The sequence below is a fragment of the Cucurbita moschata genome, unplaced genomic scaffold (genome assembly GCF_002738365.1).
Source record: "Cucurbita moschata cultivar Rifu unplaced genomic scaffold, Cmos_1.0 Cmo_Scf00036, whole genome shotgun sequence".
Lineage (NCBI taxonomy): Eukaryota > Viridiplantae > Streptophyta > Magnoliopsida > Cucurbitales > Cucurbitaceae > Cucurbita > Cucurbita moschata.
Genome location: NW_019268552.1, coordinates 528,820 through 548,237, shown reverse-complemented (window position 1 = coordinate 548,237; position 19,418 = coordinate 528,820). Strand labels below are relative to the sequence as shown.

Below are 19,418 nucleotides of genomic sequence, written 5' to 3'. Positions count from 1 at the left end.
GGGGGGGGGGGGGGGGGGGGGGGGGGGGATTTTCAGAAATCATTTTTAGGCAATACTATGCGATCCTGCAAGCTTTTCCAGTTGCATAAACCAACCAGGTTTGTAAGTTAAATACAATCCAAGGAAACATGAAAATAGTGCTTTTTTCCCTTTCTTTTTCACACCTATGATTGCTCCGTAGTGCATATTTGCATAAGGCTCCTCTCCGGTGAGGATCTCCCATAGGACAATACCAAAGGAGAATACATCAACCTGCCAAGCAGAAGTAAAAAAATCAGAACTACGTGGCCAATAGCCACATATAATGAGCAGAACTTATGAAAAACGAAACCCATGATTCAATCTACTTTTAGTCATGAAACCAAAAGGGCACTCATACTTTTTGCTCTATAATTATAAGTTGGGTTTTTAAAATTGAAATATTGTTTGGTAGCCTTTTGTTATTTATTTAAGAAGTTAATAACAGAAAAACATATTTGTTCAGCAATTTGGCTTTGTAATCATGGGGAAGGTTGGGGGAGAAGCCCACGTCCCCGAATGATCTCTCGCCCTCAAAGACAGATAGTAGGCACATTGAAGCAAACAGATTTCGGTATTTCTGAATCAGCTTGGCATTGTTACCTTTTTTTGTGTGTTTCCTTACTCTTCTTTGATTCTTCGTTTCTTTTTAGCAAAATCAATTGTTAATTCAAAGTTTGGATGCTGCGTGTTTTAGTTTTAGATGTTTTGTAGAATAACTTTCACGAGCCTTAACTCAAGTTCTTTTATCTGTTTACATTTAGTTTCATATTGATGGAAATCTTATGATAATATCAACATCTCCGTTAATTAATTAATAGAGAAGGGCTGCATCGGTGTCTTATATAGTTAGCTATATAGCCCTAATTCTAAATGAAATGAAGGCTAAATAAACTAATTTATTAAAAATACCTCAGCCAAAATAAAGGTAAATAATAATATAACATCTACTATGAAGACCCTCCAATCACAACTATAGATGGATCAGAAAAGAGACCTAAAAACCGTAAAATTAAATAAACAAAAGTTGGAAATTTCTTGCATTTTCCTATAGTTTCTGTTTTTTGTTTTTTAATCCATAAACCATCAGCAATACATGTTTATTGCTCTTCTTAAGTTGTGATAGTAGAAATGAGTCTAGATATTTTACCTTTTCAGAAACCTTGCTGCTGCTACCATTAAGTAGTTCAGGAGCCATCCACGGAAGGGTCCCTCTCACGCCACCAGTAACTAAGGTGTTCCTCTTTATTTTTGACAAGCCAAAATCTCCAACCTTTATAACAAAACCAAGAGAAAAGTAAAGAATGCAGGTGAAAGAACTCACAAATAAAAATTCTCTTCAAGTACAGTGCTGCATCAAATACCTTGCAAATTGGCCGAAAAGGATCTTTCAAGTTGACAAGCAGGTTGTCACATTTCAAATCAAAGTGCACAATATTCTTTGAATGCAGATATTCCATTCCAAATGCTGCATCCATGGCAATAATGAGCCTCTTACGTCGATCCAGGTACCTGGAACACTTGCATAACATGTAAAGAATGAGAACGAAAAGAGTTCTCCCGAAGACTTGAACATTTCAAGTGTATGCAAGATAACTTGAAACTAAGAGATTACCGGTCTTTGCTAAGTAAAACATTCCGCAAGGAGCCATTGACCATGAATTCAGTCACTGTGGCCAATGTCCCACCTGGCCCATCCTGCACCACTCCATAAAAAGCCACCACATTTGGATGGTGAAGCTTCGAAAGAATGTCAGCTTCACGCCAAAACTCTACAGTCTGAAATTACAAATTCACTATGTAAATTAGAGCATCGTGACATGAAAATAAATAACAATAAAAATAAAAATAAAATCGATTCCTATTCGTTTTAAAATAAACCAACTCAGCAGTACAATGTGACCATCCGTGACTGCAGGCGACATGCTGCCTGCTTGAGCAAATGAAATTGTTGAAAGAGGGATTAGCAATAAGATTGCTGCTACTACACCAACACATATAACCAGCTGCTCTAACAGCTAAGTTTTTCAGAATGCCAGTGGGGGAAATTGTTTGTTGGTTCTACAGTTGATAACGAAAGTTCGAAACTGTAACCTTTGGTTTCCCATCCCACCACTTTGGAAGTATTACACCATCAAACCAGTGTCCAATTGACTACTAAAGGGAGATAATAACCTGTGGGAAACCATTCAAATGAAATTTAACTCACCAATCTTTCTTGCTCTGAGGACCTACAGGTGAAACAGCTTTTCTTTATCCGTTTAATTGCTACATCTGTTCCTCGCCACTTCCCATGATACACTGTACCAAATGTGCCAGAACCCAATTCTCGTTGCTCTTCAAGATCCTCATTCTTAATTATCTGTCAGGCCATCCAAAAGACAGTCAGCAATTTAATGGAGGGAAAGTAAATCAACTCACAACTGTTCAAAGCCTCAACTTCATAGCACTAAACAAAATTAGCATTTTATTATAGATAATCCAATGAAATGTTACAAAAGTGCGGAAAAAAAAAAGGAATGTTCAACTTTTACTTAGTTGCATGTATTAAGGGAATATTAAGGGAATCAAGAGTGAGATTCATACCTGCAATGTACTAATATCAATTTCTTCAAGATAAAAATCAACGAGAGGTACACCAATATCTTGGATATCCAACTTTGCATCCTAAACAAGAAGATATATGGGAAATGCAGTGAGAGGAAAGCAATAATCTGGAGATGCAAATTATAATCGAAAGAATGCAATTGACGTATATCACATTCTCAGCTTGTGGGGCTTTAGAGATAGGTTCATCCAACTGCATGCTTTCATTGTCCTTGAGCTTTGATGAATCATTATCTGTAAATAAATTTGTAGAGCTGGGTCCAGTGAGCAGACGTGATTCCTGCTGAATGTTGTCATCCAAATTGATATGAGAGTCTCTGTGATAAATGGCACCTACATCTGAATTTAAAGGGGGATACCTGTTCATGGTACCCCCTTCTTCAACGTTTTCAAGTGAAGAAGAGAAGCCTGGGTGGTCTTGATCCATAAGGGAAATATCTTTTCCGACAAACTCCTCCTGAACCAAGTTTCTGAAGTATGACCAACGCTTAGGCTCATGATTCTCCACATTCAAGCTCAAGCCAGCTCCATTACCATGCAATGGATTGATGCCAGAAATATTTTCCGAGTTTCTGGCTTTTGAGAATATATCAGAAAGGAAATCACGTGGAAAGCGGTCATTAATATCAATAAGAATGTCCCCGTGCTCTGAAGTGCCAATACCAACTCCAGGCTCTACATGAGTAACATTCTTACCAGGGTTCTCTGTCAAGGATGAAGACTCTGCATGCTCTTGAGTTTCATTTCTATGGTTCTTATGTGTACTTCCATCAATCCAGCCTGATTCTAATGGATCCATGGAAGATTCCTCCTTATGTTTGTAAGAAACTTCTTCACTTGCCGGGGCCAAACCACCTGTTTCCTTCCTATAGGCAGATGGACTTTTAATATTGGACATATCACTGACCTCAGACCCATCATGCTCACCTGAAATATTCATTGTCTTATTATTCGCATCTGCTGATGTTTTGTACTTTTCAAATGCCCCTAATCCATCTTCTAGAGCTTGACAATTTCCACGTGTTACCCCTGCCTTTGAAGATGAAACAGATTGCTCAGACTGCAAAGTCACATTCCCATCAAGCAATGGTTCAGCAGATTCAGTAAGTGTCTGAGAATAATCAGTGTTTCCCTGAGTTCTCAGAAACTGAGAGCCAAAGGAATCATCAGACTTGGATAAACGGTTCAATTCAGCCTGCTCCCTAGGAATCCTTTCAGAGTGAAAAACACGCGGAGGTAAAATTGGTTCAGTGTAGCTAAATTCTGTTTCATCAGCCTCAGAGGCACCAAACCCAGAGGTTGGAAGTCCATCGGATGAAAATTTATCTTCAGTCCTCTTGTTCCCTCCATTACTTGCTTCCAAAGGCACTGATTCTTGAGAAGGATCCTGATGCTTGTTGCTTTTCATAAGCAGAAAATTTGATCCTAAATCTGTGTCCGAATTAATTACTTGCACTGCTTTTGAGTTATAGCTCAAAATAGAAGCATCACTTGGGTTTGATGAAGCTAAGTATTCGTGTTCAAATTTTTGACTTTCATTAGTTTCATCAATTTTGTGGAGCGAACCTTCCCCTTTCATTTGTGCATCCTTAAATGATACCTCCTTCTCCAATGATTGGATTTTATCAGGTTCACTCAGCTTTGAAGTTGAGGTCTCTGTAATTTTCCCCTCCTTTAATAGTGCATCTGAATCTTTTGCGTGAAAACCACTGACAGGATAGTCTGTAGCCAAGCCACCATGCTCATACACATATCCCTTGCTGGGCACTGAAGATATATTTTCTACAGGTGTTGCATTGTTATTAAGAACGTAATCATGTTGGGACTGAATAGATGAAGGGACTGAAGATTTTCCAACTTTTTCAGGTAAGCACTGCATGGGGTGTAAAGATGAGAGTTGGGAAGGCCCAAGTTCACCTTGCTGCAACTTTTGTCCAGACGATGGCTGCAAATTGGACTTAAAACCACTGGAGAAATTTGTCCAAATGGTTTGAGAAGATTGAGAAAATGAAGGTGCAGCTATGGTCAAAGATGATTTCATGTTATCAGGCAATTCTGGGGCAACTTGACCATTCTCTGATCCAACATTGAGGGCAAGTAGCTCGTCTATATTGTTTCCTGGAGTATTACCCAAGGGCGTTGAGTTCCTTCTTGAACTGAGGTCCATACCATTTACAGCAATTACATATTCAATCTCTGAACCACCCTCTGTACTACCAACACCAATTTGAGCATCCTCCAAATCAGAAATAGAAAACAAGAACATTCTCGGCTTTGTTGACCCCCCATTTTCTGGTACGTTACATTCCTCCATCATGTTCTGCAAATCCTCATCACAAGATACAGAAACCAATGCATCAAGATCCTCACCAGGTAGCTGATATTTAATAGTGTGAACTTGATCATAAATTGTTGATGTTTTCTGCAGCAGATTCGACCAAGAAATATCCTTGGTTATATGGATAATACGTGTTTCACCCCCAGCATATCTAAGTTTACCATCACTAGGGCGAGGCATGATTTTACCACCAAAACTGCACAGGAATTTCATCTTTCTTGTAGAGCTATCAGATGCTCCTGAAGATGTAAAACCATGAAGCCGACTGACATCATTTCTGGATGAGGCTCTTGGGACAAACCTCATTGAATTATATGAACTTTTTTCTTCATGTGACAAGCCCCCTCTTTCAAAATGTTGGACGTGATCTTTTTCTACAGGGTTGAGCATGGCAATGCTAGATCCACTCTCTGAACTTGCATGGGGAATTCCCATAATGCCTTTTAAATCCATGTACCCAGTTGAGACACCCAGGTCAGGACTATTGGTGGGAATAAAGTGATGCTTGGCATTCACCCTTTCCCGCATAAATTCAAGTGCAAATTCCTCGCCAGTTTGAATGGAGTAATTGTGGCCAGGACTAGCTCCAACTAGCATATTATATTCAGGGGGTCGAATGTTAGTGCTGATGTTGCTTGATGGATCTTGGAAAGATCTTTGATTTGTAGACCCAACTCCCTGATTTCTTGCTTCCAAATTAGTAAGTCGAACTTGTTCATAGTTACTATGTTGATCTATGGTACCTCTTTTCACATTTCTTTCCATCTAGTTAGACTTGATGGGGACAACCTCAACAAAAAATGCCATGAATAAGACACAGTGCAGTATCGGCAAAACCATACGCTTGAAGTAACAGAGAGCTTCAGCATTCAGATAATCATCTTGCAGATTGTAATCTTGTCCACCAATGTGAAGCTTCAGCACTCGACTGAAAACCTGGAGTCCATGTGTTCAAAGTTAGAAAATGTCTGGTGGGATAATCAGCATTCAGGGAGAATAAAGGAGAATCAAAATTCAGCTTCCTTGATCCATTTCAGAGGCGGTGCCCTAGATTTATATAGCTTTATCAAAAGAATACTTCTGGTTATAGATAATAATAAAATACAGAAATAACATAAAAGACCGGTAAACGTGTGTGATGGCACATATATATCTAACAGTATAAATAACATGATGAAGGTAAAGGAAAATCTTTGATCAAAGTTTCTATCTTGACTATGTTATTTCTGCATAATATATGTATGATTGTAACTCAGACGCCACTGGGCAGCACAATTGCAATAGTTATAGCACTGCAATAGTATATTAGCAATGACTGGAAAATGCTGAAGGGCCGTTCAGGAACATTGCTGAACTTTCCTTAGCATCCAAAAAGCTAGTATAGTTGACGTTTTGGTGAGTGAAATGGTGAGTTTTATTCTTATCCTTAACAGGTATTGAGCTCATGGATCCGTTATTTAAGTGATGCACAGGCATAATAGATTATCAAAGTGTTCGGTGAGCACCAACAAGGCTAATATGGTGTCTTTCAGGATAGAATTGATCTCTTAAACTCCATTTTGCCTACCTCGAGTGGAATGTATATTCGTCTCTAAGAAATTTATTTTTATAAGAGAACTCAAGCAACAAGATTTTTCTCGGTATTAGATTGTAATCTGTAAATGAGCAATATGATGCATGAAAGGAAAGCTCAAGATTTCATAACGCCCATTCGAAACATTATAAAAACTGGAACCATATACGGAAAAACAATAGACATTAGACCGAGTAAGCCTTCAGCCTATAATAACCAATCAAGCAAAAACCTGAACAAAAACCCAATTGAGTAGAGTAATAAGATATTCCCAAAGCTGGCCGACGCTATCGCAAATTGCATAACAGCAGCCGCCTCATCCAGCGCCCGGAAAACACATAAATAGACTCGATTCTTCAACTGTTAGCTATCAACCAGTTTAATTGGCTCAACAAATGTATGATATAGCAAAATCGAATATCGAATCGCATGTCGGATTAAAGAAGCGGGATATCACAAATCGAATCACAAATCAGAATAGAAAACTCGCAATCAGTTTGCTTCGGGAAAGATCAAGCTAATGTTTTCACTCATGAGCACGAGCAGGAAAAAGAGCGTCATTTCAAGAACTTACCAGCAGATCCCAAAGCAACAATGGACTGTGAGATTTGAATTTTGCTGCAAAACAAGAAGGGCAGGTCTAATCGGGTGTCGTCCCTCTCTTTCCACGCGAGTGTGCCTTTGTACTTTATCCTCCCAAGCTTCGACTTTCTTTATATTTTTTTTGCCTACTTTCTAATTTTACAACATGGTTAAATTTTGCGAAATTTTCTACACAAAAAGAAAAATTAATAAACTAAATCCATATATTTAAGCTATTTTAAAATATATAAACTTAAATTATATCACACTGTAATTTAATATTTGTTGAACATCTCATCGAGACGCTAACACCGTGAATTAGTCAATGATGCTATAAGCCACAGTTCAGGGCCAAAGCAAAGTAGGCCCAATAACTTTTTGGGCCAGTGCTGTTATAAGGCAAAGTTCAGACCAAAGCAAAGTAGGCCCAATAGTCCTTTGGCCCAGCGCTGTTATAGAGCACAGTTCAGGCCGAGAAAAGGAGGCCCAATAACCTTTTGGGCCAGTGCTGCTATACTGCAAAGTTCAGACCAAAGCAAAGTAGGCCCAATAATCTTTTGGGCCAGCGCTATTATAGATCACAGTTCAGGCCGAGAAAAGGAGGCCCAATATTGTCTTGGGCCAGTGCTGCTAGACGTCAAAGTTCCGACCAAAGCAAAATAGGCCCAATAATCTTTTGGGCCAGTGCTGCTATAAGGCGAGTACGGAAAAATCCCGAATGCGAGTACTTCAATATCTCTCTTGCCCTAACCTCCAAAACTGCGAATCGGGAATTCCGATACTCGCTCCGAAAGCACAGCATCTTCCTTTGAGCTTTCGAGTAACCAATAAAAGCACCTGTGAGTTTCTCTAAGAACTGATTTCACGTTCATTAGTATCATTTTCAGTTTCTGGGTTGATTACCAGACACTGAGCTCCTCAGCTGCCACTTCCTATTACATGTTTCTTTGTATGTTATTTTTAGCTATAGTTCATGTCTCTTTCTTTTGGCGTTTAGTGTGGAATTCTGAACTTTTTCCATTTTGTTTTGTAATTAGAGCGACCCAATTGCCCATTTCTGAACTTAAGGTCTTTACTCTTGTGAAATGCTTTCATTGTCAATTACTTTTAACAAATACAATCATATCTTGATTGATTCAGGTGTATTTTCGAAAGGGAAGTGTAGATTTACATAAGTTCTGTTAGAAATTAATTGAGCTAGAAACATACTACAAAGCATGATCTTGTAATTTCTAGACACATGAATTCCTAGATACTTGGATGTTCTTTTTTAAGGTACATGAATTGCATACATACATTGTTTAATTTGTGTCTTTTAGAGATGTCTCTTGGGTATTATATAAAGGATCATTTCTCTCATTTGTAACAAATTTATGTTATATCCATCAAGATAGATCTCGAACAGCTGTGAGAGCCACCAAAGAAACAATCACCGGCCTAAATATGGATGATAATTCAGTGCACTGTGGCAAAGAAATGTGTACTAGAGATGGCACAGACAGTTCTTCTCACATGGTAGGAAAAGAAAATACAGGGCCAACCGTCAATATGGATATGCCAAAATATAGAAACATAGAATACTCACAGAATGTACTCAACTTGAAGTCTTTCAGAATCGTCGAGCCTCGTGAAGGAATGGAATTCGAATCGAAGGAGAATGCTTTTACATTCTACAAGGAATATGCCAAATCATTTGGTTTTTGTGTTATAATAAAGGCTAGTCGTAGGTCCAGAATATCTGGAAAGTTTATTGATGCAAAATTTGCCTGTACTAAATATGGAGACAAGAGAGAATCTGGTGTGGTTGATGTTTCAGATCCTGTAACAAATTCAAATAATGGCATAGGTGTTCATGGGAAGAAAAAACGAGGTAGAACCAATCGGTCGTGGGAGAAAACCGATTGCAAGGCTTGTATGCATGTCAAGAGATTGCAAAGTGGAAAATGGGCAATTCATAGTTTCATAAAGGAGCATAATCATGAAGTTTTTCCAGATGAATCCTATTATTTTCGTGGTCACGGAAATTTAGAAGTCGGTAGCAGTAACACTGATGTCTTGCATAGCAATAGAGCAAGAAGAAAAAGTAAGCTTTGTATGAAGTCCAAGCTGTCTGGAGGTTGTACAATAGCCAAGAAGCAAAACGTTGTTGCCATTGATCAAGTATGTAAGGCGCGACGTCTGGCTATAGACGAAGGCGATGTTCAAGTTATGTTAGACCATTTTGTTTGTATGCAAGATGAAAATCCTAACTTCTTTTACTCTATTGACCTGAATGAAAAGCAGTGTTTAAGAAATTTGTTCTGGGTTGATGCAAAAGGCAGACTTGACTATGCCAATTTTGCGGATGTCGTTTTCTTCGACACCACGTACATTAAGAACGAGTATAGATTATCGTTTGCACCTTTTATAGGCGTTAATCACCATTGTCAGTTCGTTTTGCTCGGATGCTCATTGGTTGCTGATGAGACCAAGTCTACATATGCTTGGCTGATGCGGGCATGGCTTAGATCAATGCATAAATGTCCTCCAAAAGTGATCCTCACTATACAAGATGAAGCCCTTAAGGAAGCCATTGCGGAGGAATTGCCTAATTCTTTCCATTGTTACTGTTTGTGGGACATTTATAGCAAGATACCAGAAAAGCTTAGTCATGTAATGAGACAACGTGAAAATTTTATATCAATGTTCGACGAGTGTATTTTTAAGTCTTGGACAATCGAAGAGTTCGAAAAACGGTGGCTAAGAATTGTTGACAGGTTCGAACTAAGTCATGATTCATGGTTTAAGTTGCTGTATGCAGATCGTAATCGATGGATACCTGCGTGTTTGAAAAACATTTTTTTGGCAGGGATGTATACACGCCATAGGCCAGAAGGTATCAACTCTTTTCTTGACAAGTACATACAGAGAAAAACATCACTTAGGGAATTCTTAGACCATTATAGAACATTTGCACGAGATAAATTCGAAGAGGAAGGAAAAGCAGATTTAGAAACTTTGCATAAACAGCCAGGATTGAAGTCTCCATCTCCTTTTGGGAAGCAAATGGCTGGATTATACACGCATGCAGTATTTAAAAAGTTCCAAGTGGAGGTTTTAGGAGTAGTTGCTTGTCATCCAAGGAAGATAAGCGAAGATGGAGTGATAAAAGTTTTCAGGGTTCAAGATTTTGAGAACAACCAAGACTTTCTCGTGGAGTGGAACGAAGCAACTTCGGATATCTCCTGTTTATGCCGATCGTTTGAATTCAACGGTTACCTCTGTCGACACGTAATGATTGTTCTGCAAATCTCTGGTATACATTGTATTCCTTCTCAATATGTATTGACTCGTTGGACAAGGGATGCAAAGAGTAGACAACAAACCCGGAAAGGATCTCATGTCGAGTCGAGAGTACAACGGTATATAAATCTTTGTCAGCAGGCGTTTAGATTGAGCAATGAAGGGTCCTTGTCCCATGAGAGTTATAACGTTGCGTTTGATGCTTTGGAAGAAGCTTTGAGGAAATGTGAGAGTTTGAATGTCTCAATCCAACCATCCCTTGTAGCTCATAGTAGTAGTAGCCATGAATCAGAAGAGGTAAACCAGGGTAAGAACGCTAACAAGGACAATAAAAAGAACACGACCAACGTAAGCAGACAGGTAATTCAGTTTTCAGGCATTTTAAATGCTTACTACTTGAGACACTATTTTCAAATCTCATTCATTTCAGCATTCATTTTCCACTTGTTTAGGATTGTTTTGAGCCAGAAATTAACACTGTCAGGATTCATGATGGCTGGCAACAATTGGTCAGTTTATTGTTATGTTTGCATTGTAGCCTGCTCGTATATGATCTGAATTGTTACGTCGGACTAATCGTTTACGACTTCTTGCTTGCTGGGACAACAAATTCACAGGCACCAGCCCTTCACTACCCTGATGAACAGGGGGACTCACAAGGGGTAGTACGGCTCACTCTCGACGCCCTCTGATACTATTTGAAATATTTGATACTGTTTAAAATTGTATCATTTATACTCCTAGGAACATAGGTGCAGAAAAGCTCCATCTCTTGAGAGCTATAGAGCTGCTCAACAACAGCTTATGCATGGAATGGTAAGACAAGATTTGATTGTGTTTCAGACAAGACAACTGCTTTAGTCTGTTAGTGTCCAAGGATCCTTGTTTGTGTTGTACTAGGAAAAAGACAGTTCCATCGCTTCTAGCCGCGGGTTGTTTCGAGCATCGACATAGCATACGAGGGGCAGGGAATCGATTCATACGACCTCTGCATGGAGTCGTAAGAGATGTTTGAATATCATCTATTCCACTTTTACTGACATTATTAGTTGAACAAAACAAACAAAACGTCGACTTGTAGGAGCAATCGAACTTCAAACCCGACGCAATTTCAGGTCGCTTAGACCTTCAAGTTGGTCAACAGGATGTGGTACTAAAATTGTGTTTCATCTCCTTGTCTGTCTTTTATGTTCTCCATTGCTACGGTTTAAAGTTTACGTGTTCACTTCTCTTGCAGGACCCATCTAGCGCGGAATCCACAAAAGTTCATAGCATTTCATCCAATCAATGCAATTGAGAATCTTTTTCCATAGCCGATCATCTACAGCAGTAACCATCTTTAGTGTACATGAATCCGAACCCGAACATGAAATCTTAGTATCAACCGTTCGAGTATCATACTCCTTCCATTTACTACTTGTCATGGCAAAAGTAGAAACTACCTAAGAAGTAAGAATATAGATATAATACAACACGAACTATGTTCATATATCTAACATATTATTTTTCATATATGTGTCTATTTAGTGTACATCTAACACGTGTTCGATATGTATCTAATGAATGTTAAACCTATATTAACTTTGTACAACTAGTGTCTAACTCGGCAATTGTACTAATAATAATAATAAATATAATATAATAATAAACTAATATTAATATTAATTTTGTATTGTTTAATATTTGTCATGAAGTGCACGCCATTATCTGGCAATAATTTGTATTGCAATATAAAATTCTACAGGCATGAAAAATGATGCATGGGTTTGTGAAAATCCATTTATTATTATTATTTTAGGCCGTTTTCTATCATAAATTCTACTATTATTTTAAAATATGATGGGATAATAATATAAAATACTATATTTATCCAAATTTTTAAAATCGAATTTTAGATTTTAAATTTTGAATATATTTGAAAGCAATAAAAAAATGTAGAAAGGGCATTTCTGGCATTTGGATTTGAATTGGCACCGTTGCCTCATCCCCAACTACCACCGCCGTCAAAAGACGACAAACAAAGATCAACTTTTGCAGAGCTCCGTGCTGTTACAGTCTCCAGTGGTGGAGAAGCTCCAACTTTCAAGGTGAAAGCATTTGTCCTTTTTCACTTTTAAATTATTCAATGATTTCTCCGATTAATTGCATCCAACAATTTATAATTAAATTAAATTGTTTTAAAGAGACAAAACTGAAAATAATGAAGAGCAAAATTTTCATTTTTTTTCTTCCCACAAAAAACGTGAAATTTGATCGTCTGCATAAATAAGTTCTCCGTGTTTGTTCATAGCACCGAAATTTGGCAGCCAGAACCCTAACTCTGCGGCCCCGCCACTCATTCAAAGTGAAGTAGACGGAGATCATATCACTCTCCTCTGAAGAGTTTCGAAACTTCCTCATTCCAATATTAGGTGACTTTTTATTGCTTATCATCAGCTCTCGTTTCCCATTTTCGTTTATGGGTTTATTATTTCTTCGTTGGGCGGTTCTTTGTGTGCGTGGTTTGGTCTGTTGATTTATTTATTCGCTTTTAGTTCAAATGAGGCCGAGGATTCGACATCGTGGAGGTCACTGATGACGTTCTATTTCACTTTGAAACTTGTTTCTTTTGTACTCTGTTTATGGGTTCTATGCAAATTTGAAAGCTCTGAACTGGGAAATAACAAGGATGAAGTACTCATCCCACGTGTTGGGCAGTGGAACGAAACATTCTTAAGTCCAAAGAGGACAATAACCTTAGCCGAGGGTTTGGGTTGTTACAAATGGTATCAGAGTTAGACACGAGCTGGAGGCTGAACTTTGAAGGAGAGTGGACACAAGACGTGTGTCAAGAAGGATGCTGGGCACTGAAGGGGGATGGATTGGGGGGTCCCACATCGTTGGATAAGGGAACGTGTACCAGCAAGGATGCTGGGACCCGAAAGGGGTAGATTGTGAGATCCTACATCGATCAAGAAGGAAAACAAAACAATCTTTATAAGGTTTATAAGGGCAAGGAAACTTCTTTGTAGCAGACACGTTTTAAAAACCTTAAGGGAAAGCCCGAAAGAGAAAGCTTAAATAGTACAATATCTGCTAGTGGTAGGCGTGGGCTATTACACACCCTACTTGTTTTCGCAATTTTGTGCCCATTTCTTAATATGTTCATTTGTGTTGTGTTTGAAGTCAAAGAACACATTTTTTCCACTTTTTTTCACCTCAAACTTCCTGCAACTCAGTGGAAAACGGTCTATGGTTGGTAGTTTTCTTTTGGTAATGTATTGAAGGAAAAAACGAGTTCCATTATATTGGTATTACTTTGTATTGTTGGGTATCAATGTCAATCCACAGCTTACCAACCAATGTGAATTTTATTGATATGTCCTAAGTAGACAAAGGAAGCACTGGCGGCTTGACAGGCTCAGTTGGTATAAAGAAACCAAGCAACAAAAGGGAAGGAGTGATAGCAATGCTTAGTTCTGTTGTTGCTCATTCTCCTGCCACGCCTATCACTGCTATTTCACTTGGAGAACCCCGTGCTCGGTTCTTTCTTAAGGAACCCAATCCTTCGCCTCTTCTTGTAATGTGCAATTGTTTTCTATGTGATTTTCTGTTTAAGTTTTGGTAGCATTAAACCGTAATCTGGGTTTCTTACTCTTCAAATTTCTTAACAGACTTCATTCTCACGTAACTCTCTCCATACTCAATCTGTGCAACGACGGCCTTGCTTTACTTTCAAAGTCATGGCTGATGGTGAAACCATCACTTATTCTTCGAAGATCACCTTTCCATCTGGTTCTGGTACTATCCTCTTGTCCTTTTTGTTTAGAACATCGCATTTTCTATACCTTACTGTTGTCTGCTGCTATTACAATTTCAGGAAAGAAACTAGCTCTGATATCACTGTCAGACAAGAAAGATCTTGCATTTCTAGGAAATGGGCTTCAGGAATTGGGGTGAACTCTCCTAAACTTATTGTGCAATTTTGTTTTAAGTTCTTTGATTCATATATCTTATGAACTTGCAGCTACACAATTGTTTCAACTGGGGGAACCGCATCTACATTGGAAACTTCTGGGGTGCGTGTTACTAAGGTGGAGGAGCTTACTTGTTTTCCTGAAATGGTATGCTGCCTTTTCTCTTGTTTATTCAAATTCCGAATGGAAAGGTTTACACACTTTTATAAAGAATGATTTCTTCTCCTCCCCACCGATGTGGAATCTCACAATCCACCCTCCTTCGGGTCCCAGCGTTCTTGCTGGCACACCATCTCGTGTCCACCCCCTTCGAGACTCAGCCTCCTCGTCGGCACATCACTCGGTGTCTGGCTCTGACACCATTTGTAACAACTCAAGTCCATCTTAGCAGATATTGTCCTCTTTGGGCTTTCCCTTTCAGACTTTTCCTCAAGATTTTAAAAATGCGTCTGCTAGGGAGAGGTTTCCACACCCTTATAAAGAATGCTTCGCTCTCCTTCCCAACCGATGTGAGCTCTCACTCGGTGTCTTGGCGGACCATTTTTTAGATGTTAGTCATGAATTTTGGTTTGTGGTGGCAGCTTGATGGCCGTGTAAAAACTTTGCATCCTTCTATACATGGGGGCATTCTTGCTAGAAGAGACCAAAGGCATCATATGGACGCCCTGAAGAAACATGGAATTAGTGAGCTTTATGTGATCAATCTCTAGAATTCTTATGTGGCTCCTAAGTTTCAATTGCAAAGCATGGCCTTAGTTGCTGCATATCTTGCTTCCTGTTTTCTGAAATAGTTTCTCTGCAGGCACATTTGATGTTGTGGTGGTAAACTTGTATCCTTTCTATGAAAAAGTCACCTCATCTCGAAATCTTAACTTTGAAGATGGTATAGAGAACATTGATATTGGTGGCCCAGCTATGATAAGAGCTGCTGCAAAGGTAAAATATGAGCGAAGTTGATCTTGGGATTCATATTAGCTTCTTCCTGATCTAGAACCTCCGATTCTAATACCACTTTAAATCATCAATCGACCCAAAAGCTTAAACTAATAGAGTGTTGCATATTGATACGTGCACGAACGTGCATATGCAGAATCACAAGGATGTTTTAGTGGTCGTAGATACCGAAGACTATCCCGCACTGCTCGAGTTTCTGAAAGGAAGTGAGGATGATCAACAATTTCGCAGAAAGCTTGCTTGGAAGGCATTTCAACATGTAGCTTCTTATGATTCAGCAGTCTCAGAGTGGCTGTGGAAGCAGACTGTTGGAGGTAAATTCCATGTTTCATCTGTGCCAAATGCATAATCGCTAGAATGGTTCATCCCTCTTTACAAAAGTCCTCTGTGTTTGTTGGTAGATAAATTTCCTCCCAGTTTTACTGTGCCTCTTTCCCTTAAAAGTTCTCTTCGTTATGGGGAAAATCCTCATCAGAAGGCTGCCTTTTATGTTGATAAGAGTCTTTCTGAGGTCAATGCGGGTGGTATTGCAACAGCAATCCAACACCATGGGAAGGTGAGTAAGTATAAACTGTAAGGGTTTAAATATGATCATGGAATTGCATCATTATCATCCAAAACATTAGGCTTCTCCTAAGTATGCACAAAGTTTATATGAAAACTTGTGTTTTGTGCAGGAGATGTCATATAATAACTACTTAGATGCAGATGCAGCTTGGAACTGTGTATCAGAGTTTAGGAATCCTACCTGTGTAGTTGTGAAGCACACAAATCCGTGTGGTGTAGCTTCACGTGATGATATTCTGGAAGCATATAGGCTGGCTGTGAAAGCTGATCCCGTGAGTGCATTTGGTGGCATTGTAGCCTTCAACGTAGAAGTTGATGAGGTTGGTATGTTTTCTTTTCTTAGAACATGTTTTGAGGACCAGTGTTCTGTCTTGATTTAATGCTTTACCTTAGGCTCTTGCAAGGGAAATTCGGGAGTTCAGAAGCCCGACGGATGGTGAAACTCGGATGTTTTATGAGATTGTTGTTGCACCGAAGTACACAAAGAAAGGGCTCGAGATCTTGCGTGGGAAATCGAAGACGCTACGAATTCTGGAGGCAGCCAAAAATGAGAAAGGAAAGCTATCACTCAGGCAAGTTGGTGGAGGATGGTTAGCACAGGATTCTGACGACTTGGTTCCACAAGATAGACAATTTAATGTAGTTTCTGGAAAGGCTCCTCAAGAAAGTGAGCTTCGGGACGCAGAGTTTGCATGGCTGTGCGTTAAGCATGTTAAGAGCAATGCCATTGTGATAGCAAAGGTTGGTATATTATAACTCGAGTCGTTAATGACACGTTTGGCTTCTGTTGGGAAACTTCTGATGCTGTCATTTTTTGGCAGAATAACTGTATGTTGGGTATGGGAAGTGGGCAACCAAATCGTCTCGAGAGCTTGAGGATAGCCATGAGGAAAGCAGGGGATGAGGTCAAAGGAGCGGCTCTGGCTAGTGATGCGTTCTTCCCATTTGGTAATTTCTGGGAATCAAATCTCTTAGTAGTCAATTTGTTCTTATGTGTGTGCAACTTTGGTTGGCAGCTTGGAATGATGCAGTCGAAGAAGCATGCCAGAGTGGAGTAGGGATTATTGCAGAGCCTGGAGGCAGCATTCGAGATCCCGATGCTATCGACTGCTGCAACAAGTATGGCGTGTCCCTCGTCTTCACCAATGTGAGGCATTTCAGGCATTGATATCTGTTGCTCGTTAGTCGTCCCTGGTTTCCATCCCCTGAAATTTTAAAGCTTGGTTGGGACACCACGAAATATGAAGATCATTCGTCCTAACTTATTGCAGAGGTTTGGCATGGTTGTAAAATAAGCAATTTCAAGTCACTAAGTAGGTTAAAATATATCCTATGACTTATAATAATGAAACGCCTCTGAGTACCTTCGAACTCCCAATCTCGTACATATGTGTGATTCCAAGTGATGCCTCCGACTTGTCAAGAACTTAAAACACAAAATTGAAAGTTTCAAAGTCTAAGTATACTCCTCAAAGACGAATAGTTTTTCATTATTCGATATGAAAAGAACTCTAAGCATTTGGAGAAAGACAATGGATGACCGACCAAAAGAATACATTCATTCCAAGATCACCTTTGCACCAAGAGCCTTCATTTTTTCAATTAGTTGTTCACCCTCTTCCTTTGATAGTCCCTTCTTCAACACCGACGGGGTTTTCTCCACTAGATCCTTCGCTTCTTTAAGGCCTAAATCAGTGAAACTTCTTACCTCCTTGATAATTTTAATCTTTGCAGCCGCTTCATAAGACTCTAGTTTCAACTCAAAAACAGTCTTTTCTGTCTTCTTCTCCTCCTTGGCAGTGGCTGATGAGGCCTTTGTTGCCATTCCAGCCAATCCGGCAGCTCCTGCCTTCATAACTCCAACAACTGGCATGTCTGTCATTCCTAATCTTTTCCTCAAAATGGAAGATAATTCAGCAACTTCAACTAATGTGAGTCCAGATATTTCATCTACAAGCCTAAAAACGCGATCGGTTGGAGGACTACGATGCTGTGTTGGATCAAAATTAGCTGGATCGTAGTCAGCTGGAAGCCTTCTCTGGTCAATTTCCACCTCCTCCTCCTCCTCTATCCAAGCAGGTTGAGAAAAATCTCTATGTAATCCATTTACATTGAGAGGATTGAGGGCAAGTGCAGGAGAGCGAAAGGTGTTTGCCAACACATTGGGTAGGAGATGACTTATTCTTAAAACTAAGCGCATTACTCAAGTTGCCAAATTAACTTTCCCTCTGAAGTAGCAAGCTATTTAGCTCAAGCCCATTTCTGGCTTCTGCAAGGACAATTCAGTGGCCTAGATAGACAAGAAAAAGAACAAACAAATTAATCAACGAGAACAGAGAATTATAGACCAGATCTTAGTCAAGAAGACGAGTATTTATTTTTTATTTTTCTCAAAGCCACGCCCACTCCAAGGCCCTGACTTTGGAGATCGAAGAGTTTTTGTAACGGTCCAAGCCTACCGCTAGCAGATATTGTCCTCTTTGGATTTTCCCTTCCGGACTACCCCTCAAGGTTTTAAAACGCGTTTACTAACACCCTTATAAGAAATGTTTTGTTCCCTCTCCAATCGACGTGGGATCTCACAATTTTGGGTTTTCTTTCTTAGGCAACCTACTGGTAGGTTTTACTCAAAAGACCGTGGCGCGGGCCTCGCCTACAGGCCGCCTGTTGGGTGCATCGAGAAAACATGTAATTAGATTTCATTTAGTCCTTCAGATACAAGTATAATTTTCAATATACTACCCAGAAAAATGACGATAGAAACTTCTACAAAATTTTTGACATCAACTTTCACACTGTTTAAGCACTACTTTAATCTATCTAAATAAATTTATAGAAGTCGTCAGCTCACAGGTATAACAAGGAAAATATTACATATTTACATATAACTTAACAAATATTCCGCATTCATATACAATGACAAAAGATGGTAAAATTCATAACAGAACCATTGTTTGTACACCATCATGTACGATGTATTCCCGATTACAAATCAAAGCAAATCATAGCACAACAAAGCAAACTGAAGCAGAGAAATGCCACCTATCGTGACACTAAGACCTTGTTCCTCAACCAAAACAGATAACCTATATTACCATAAACAAAATACTCTACTCAAGCAACTGACCTTTTCAACATTAACTGGAAACAAAACGTCACAATAAGACAGAATCAAAGTTCAACTCATCAAAACACTAATCCAATAACAGACTTGCAGAAAGCACTAAAAAAAATGAAATTCAAGATTATAAGAACTTACGCTAAGAGATGAGATTTAAACTCTGAGGGAGGGAAACTGAATGCGACGCAGAGATGAAACCGACGCCCTGAGAGAGGTGACGTGGTGGTTGAACTGTGCCGTGAGGATTGGTGGGTTGCCGGTATAATGCTGAAGAAGCTTCAATCTTGTCCAGAAAGGCAGGTGATTGAGCTCCAGAGATGCAATGTTTTAGATCAATGCCAAATTAGGGCTCCCATTTCGTATCTCAAAAAAAAAAAAAAAAAAAAAAAAAAAAAAAAAAAAAAAAAAAAAAAAAAAAAA

General features: G+C 39.2%; 4 protein-coding genes across 5 annotated transcripts in view; 2 read left to right on the top strand and 2 right to left on the bottom strand.

Moving 5' to 3' along the window:
• LOC111431663 overlaps positions 1-7,255 on the bottom strand; it is an 8,261-nt gene extending 1,006 nt beyond the window's left edge. Inside the window, exons 1-8 of the mRNA XM_023068366.1 lie at positions 7,111-7,255; positions 2,780-5,899; positions 2,605-2,685; positions 2,228-2,380; positions 1,634-1,797; positions 1,383-1,530; positions 1,169-1,291; positions 165-252 (exon numbers count right to left, since the gene is read on the bottom strand). Coding sequence (XP_022924134.1) covers positions 165-252; positions 1,169-1,291; positions 1,383-1,530; positions 1,634-1,797; positions 2,228-2,380; positions 2,605-2,685; positions 2,780-5,728 — 3,706 coding nt within the window. The 5' untranslated portion in view covers positions 5,729-5,899; positions 7,111-7,255. The remainder of the gene's footprint in view (positions 1-164; positions 253-1,168; positions 1,292-1,382; positions 1,531-1,633; positions 1,798-2,227; positions 2,381-2,604; positions 2,686-2,779; positions 5,900-7,110) is intronic.
• A 586-nt stretch (positions 7,256-7,841) lies between these two features.
• LOC111431691 (protein FAR-RED IMPAIRED RESPONSE 1-like) lies at positions 7,842-11,914 on the top strand. The gene is made up of 6 exons (XM_023068393.1): positions 7,842-7,957; positions 8,509-10,760; positions 10,853-10,909; positions 11,018-11,216; positions 11,301-11,550; positions 11,638-11,914. The coding sequence occupies exons 2-4, from the start codon at positions 8,562-8,564 to the stop codon at positions 11,090-11,092; spliced, it is 2,331 nt and encodes a 776-aa protein (XP_022924161.1). The 5' UTR covers positions 7,842-7,957; positions 8,509-8,561; the 3' UTR covers positions 11,093-11,216; positions 11,301-11,550; positions 11,638-11,914.
• A 485-nt stretch (positions 11,915-12,399) lies between these two features.
• On the top strand, positions 12,400-17,235 carry LOC111431645 (bifunctional purine biosynthesis protein PurH-like). Of its 2 annotated transcripts, XM_023068342.1 has the most exons (14): positions 12,400-12,487; positions 12,691-12,811; positions 13,772-13,959; positions 14,054-14,180; positions 14,260-14,335; positions 14,407-14,503; positions 14,938-15,040; positions 15,159-15,292; positions 15,447-15,624; positions 15,712-15,866; positions 15,988-16,197; positions 16,271-16,618; positions 16,699-16,825; positions 16,894-17,235. In XM_023068342.1, exons 3-14 carry the CDS (start codon positions 13,849-13,851, stop codon positions 17,043-17,045), a joined length of 1,818 nt encoding a protein of 605 aa, XP_022924110.1. In that variant the 5' UTR covers positions 12,400-12,487; positions 12,691-12,811; positions 13,772-13,848; the 3' UTR covers positions 17,046-17,235. The 2 variants fall into 2 exon arrangements, with proteins under 2 accessions (XP_022924110.1, XP_022924111.1); XM_023068343.1 differs by lacking the exon at positions 12,400-12,487 and having other exon boundaries at positions 12,638-12,811; positions 14,054-14,174.
• Positions 17,236-17,317: 82 nt separating this feature from the next.
• LOC111431646 (50S ribosomal protein L7/L12-like) lies at positions 17,318-19,364 on the bottom strand. The gene is made up of 2 exons (XM_023068344.1): positions 19,137-19,364; positions 17,318-18,167 (listed from the first exon to the last, which is right to left on the bottom strand). The coding sequence occupies exon 2, from the start codon at positions 18,075-18,077 to the stop codon at positions 17,436-17,438; it is 642 nt and encodes a 213-aa protein (XP_022924112.1). The 5' UTR covers positions 18,078-18,167; positions 19,137-19,364; the 3' UTR covers positions 17,318-17,435.
• Positions 19,365-19,418: the final 54 nt, after the last annotated feature.

Bases quoted from the DNA above. Each gene is read 5' to 3' on its own strand.
- LOC111431646 (XM_023068344.1), bottom strand. From the start codon at position 18,077: ATGCGCTTAGTTTTAAGAATAAGTCATCTCCTACCCAATGTGTTGGCA.
- LOC111431645 (XM_023068342.1), top strand. From the start codon at position 13,849: ATGCTTAGTTCTGTTGTTGCTCATTCTCCTGCCACGCCTATCACTGCT. The intron at 13,960-14,053 runs GTAATGTGCAAT...ATTTCTTAACAG, and splicing joins CCAATCCTTCGCCTCTTCTT to ACTTCATTCTCACGTAACTC. The intron at 16,619-16,698 runs GTTGGTATATTA...ATTTTTTGGCAG, and splicing joins ATGCCATTGTGATAGCAAAG to AATAACTGTATGTTGGGTAT.
- LOC111431691 (XM_023068393.1), top strand. From the start codon at position 8,562: ATGGATGATAATTCAGTGCACTGTGGCAAAGAAATGTGTACTAGAGAT. The intron at 10,761-10,852 runs GTAATTCAGTTT...CCACTTGTTTAG, and splicing joins CGACCAACGTAAGCAGACAG to GATTGTTTTGAGCCAGAAAT. The intron at 10,910-11,017 runs GTCAGTTTATTG...ACAAATTCACAG, and splicing joins ATGATGGCTGGCAACAATTG to GCACCAGCCCTTCACTACCC.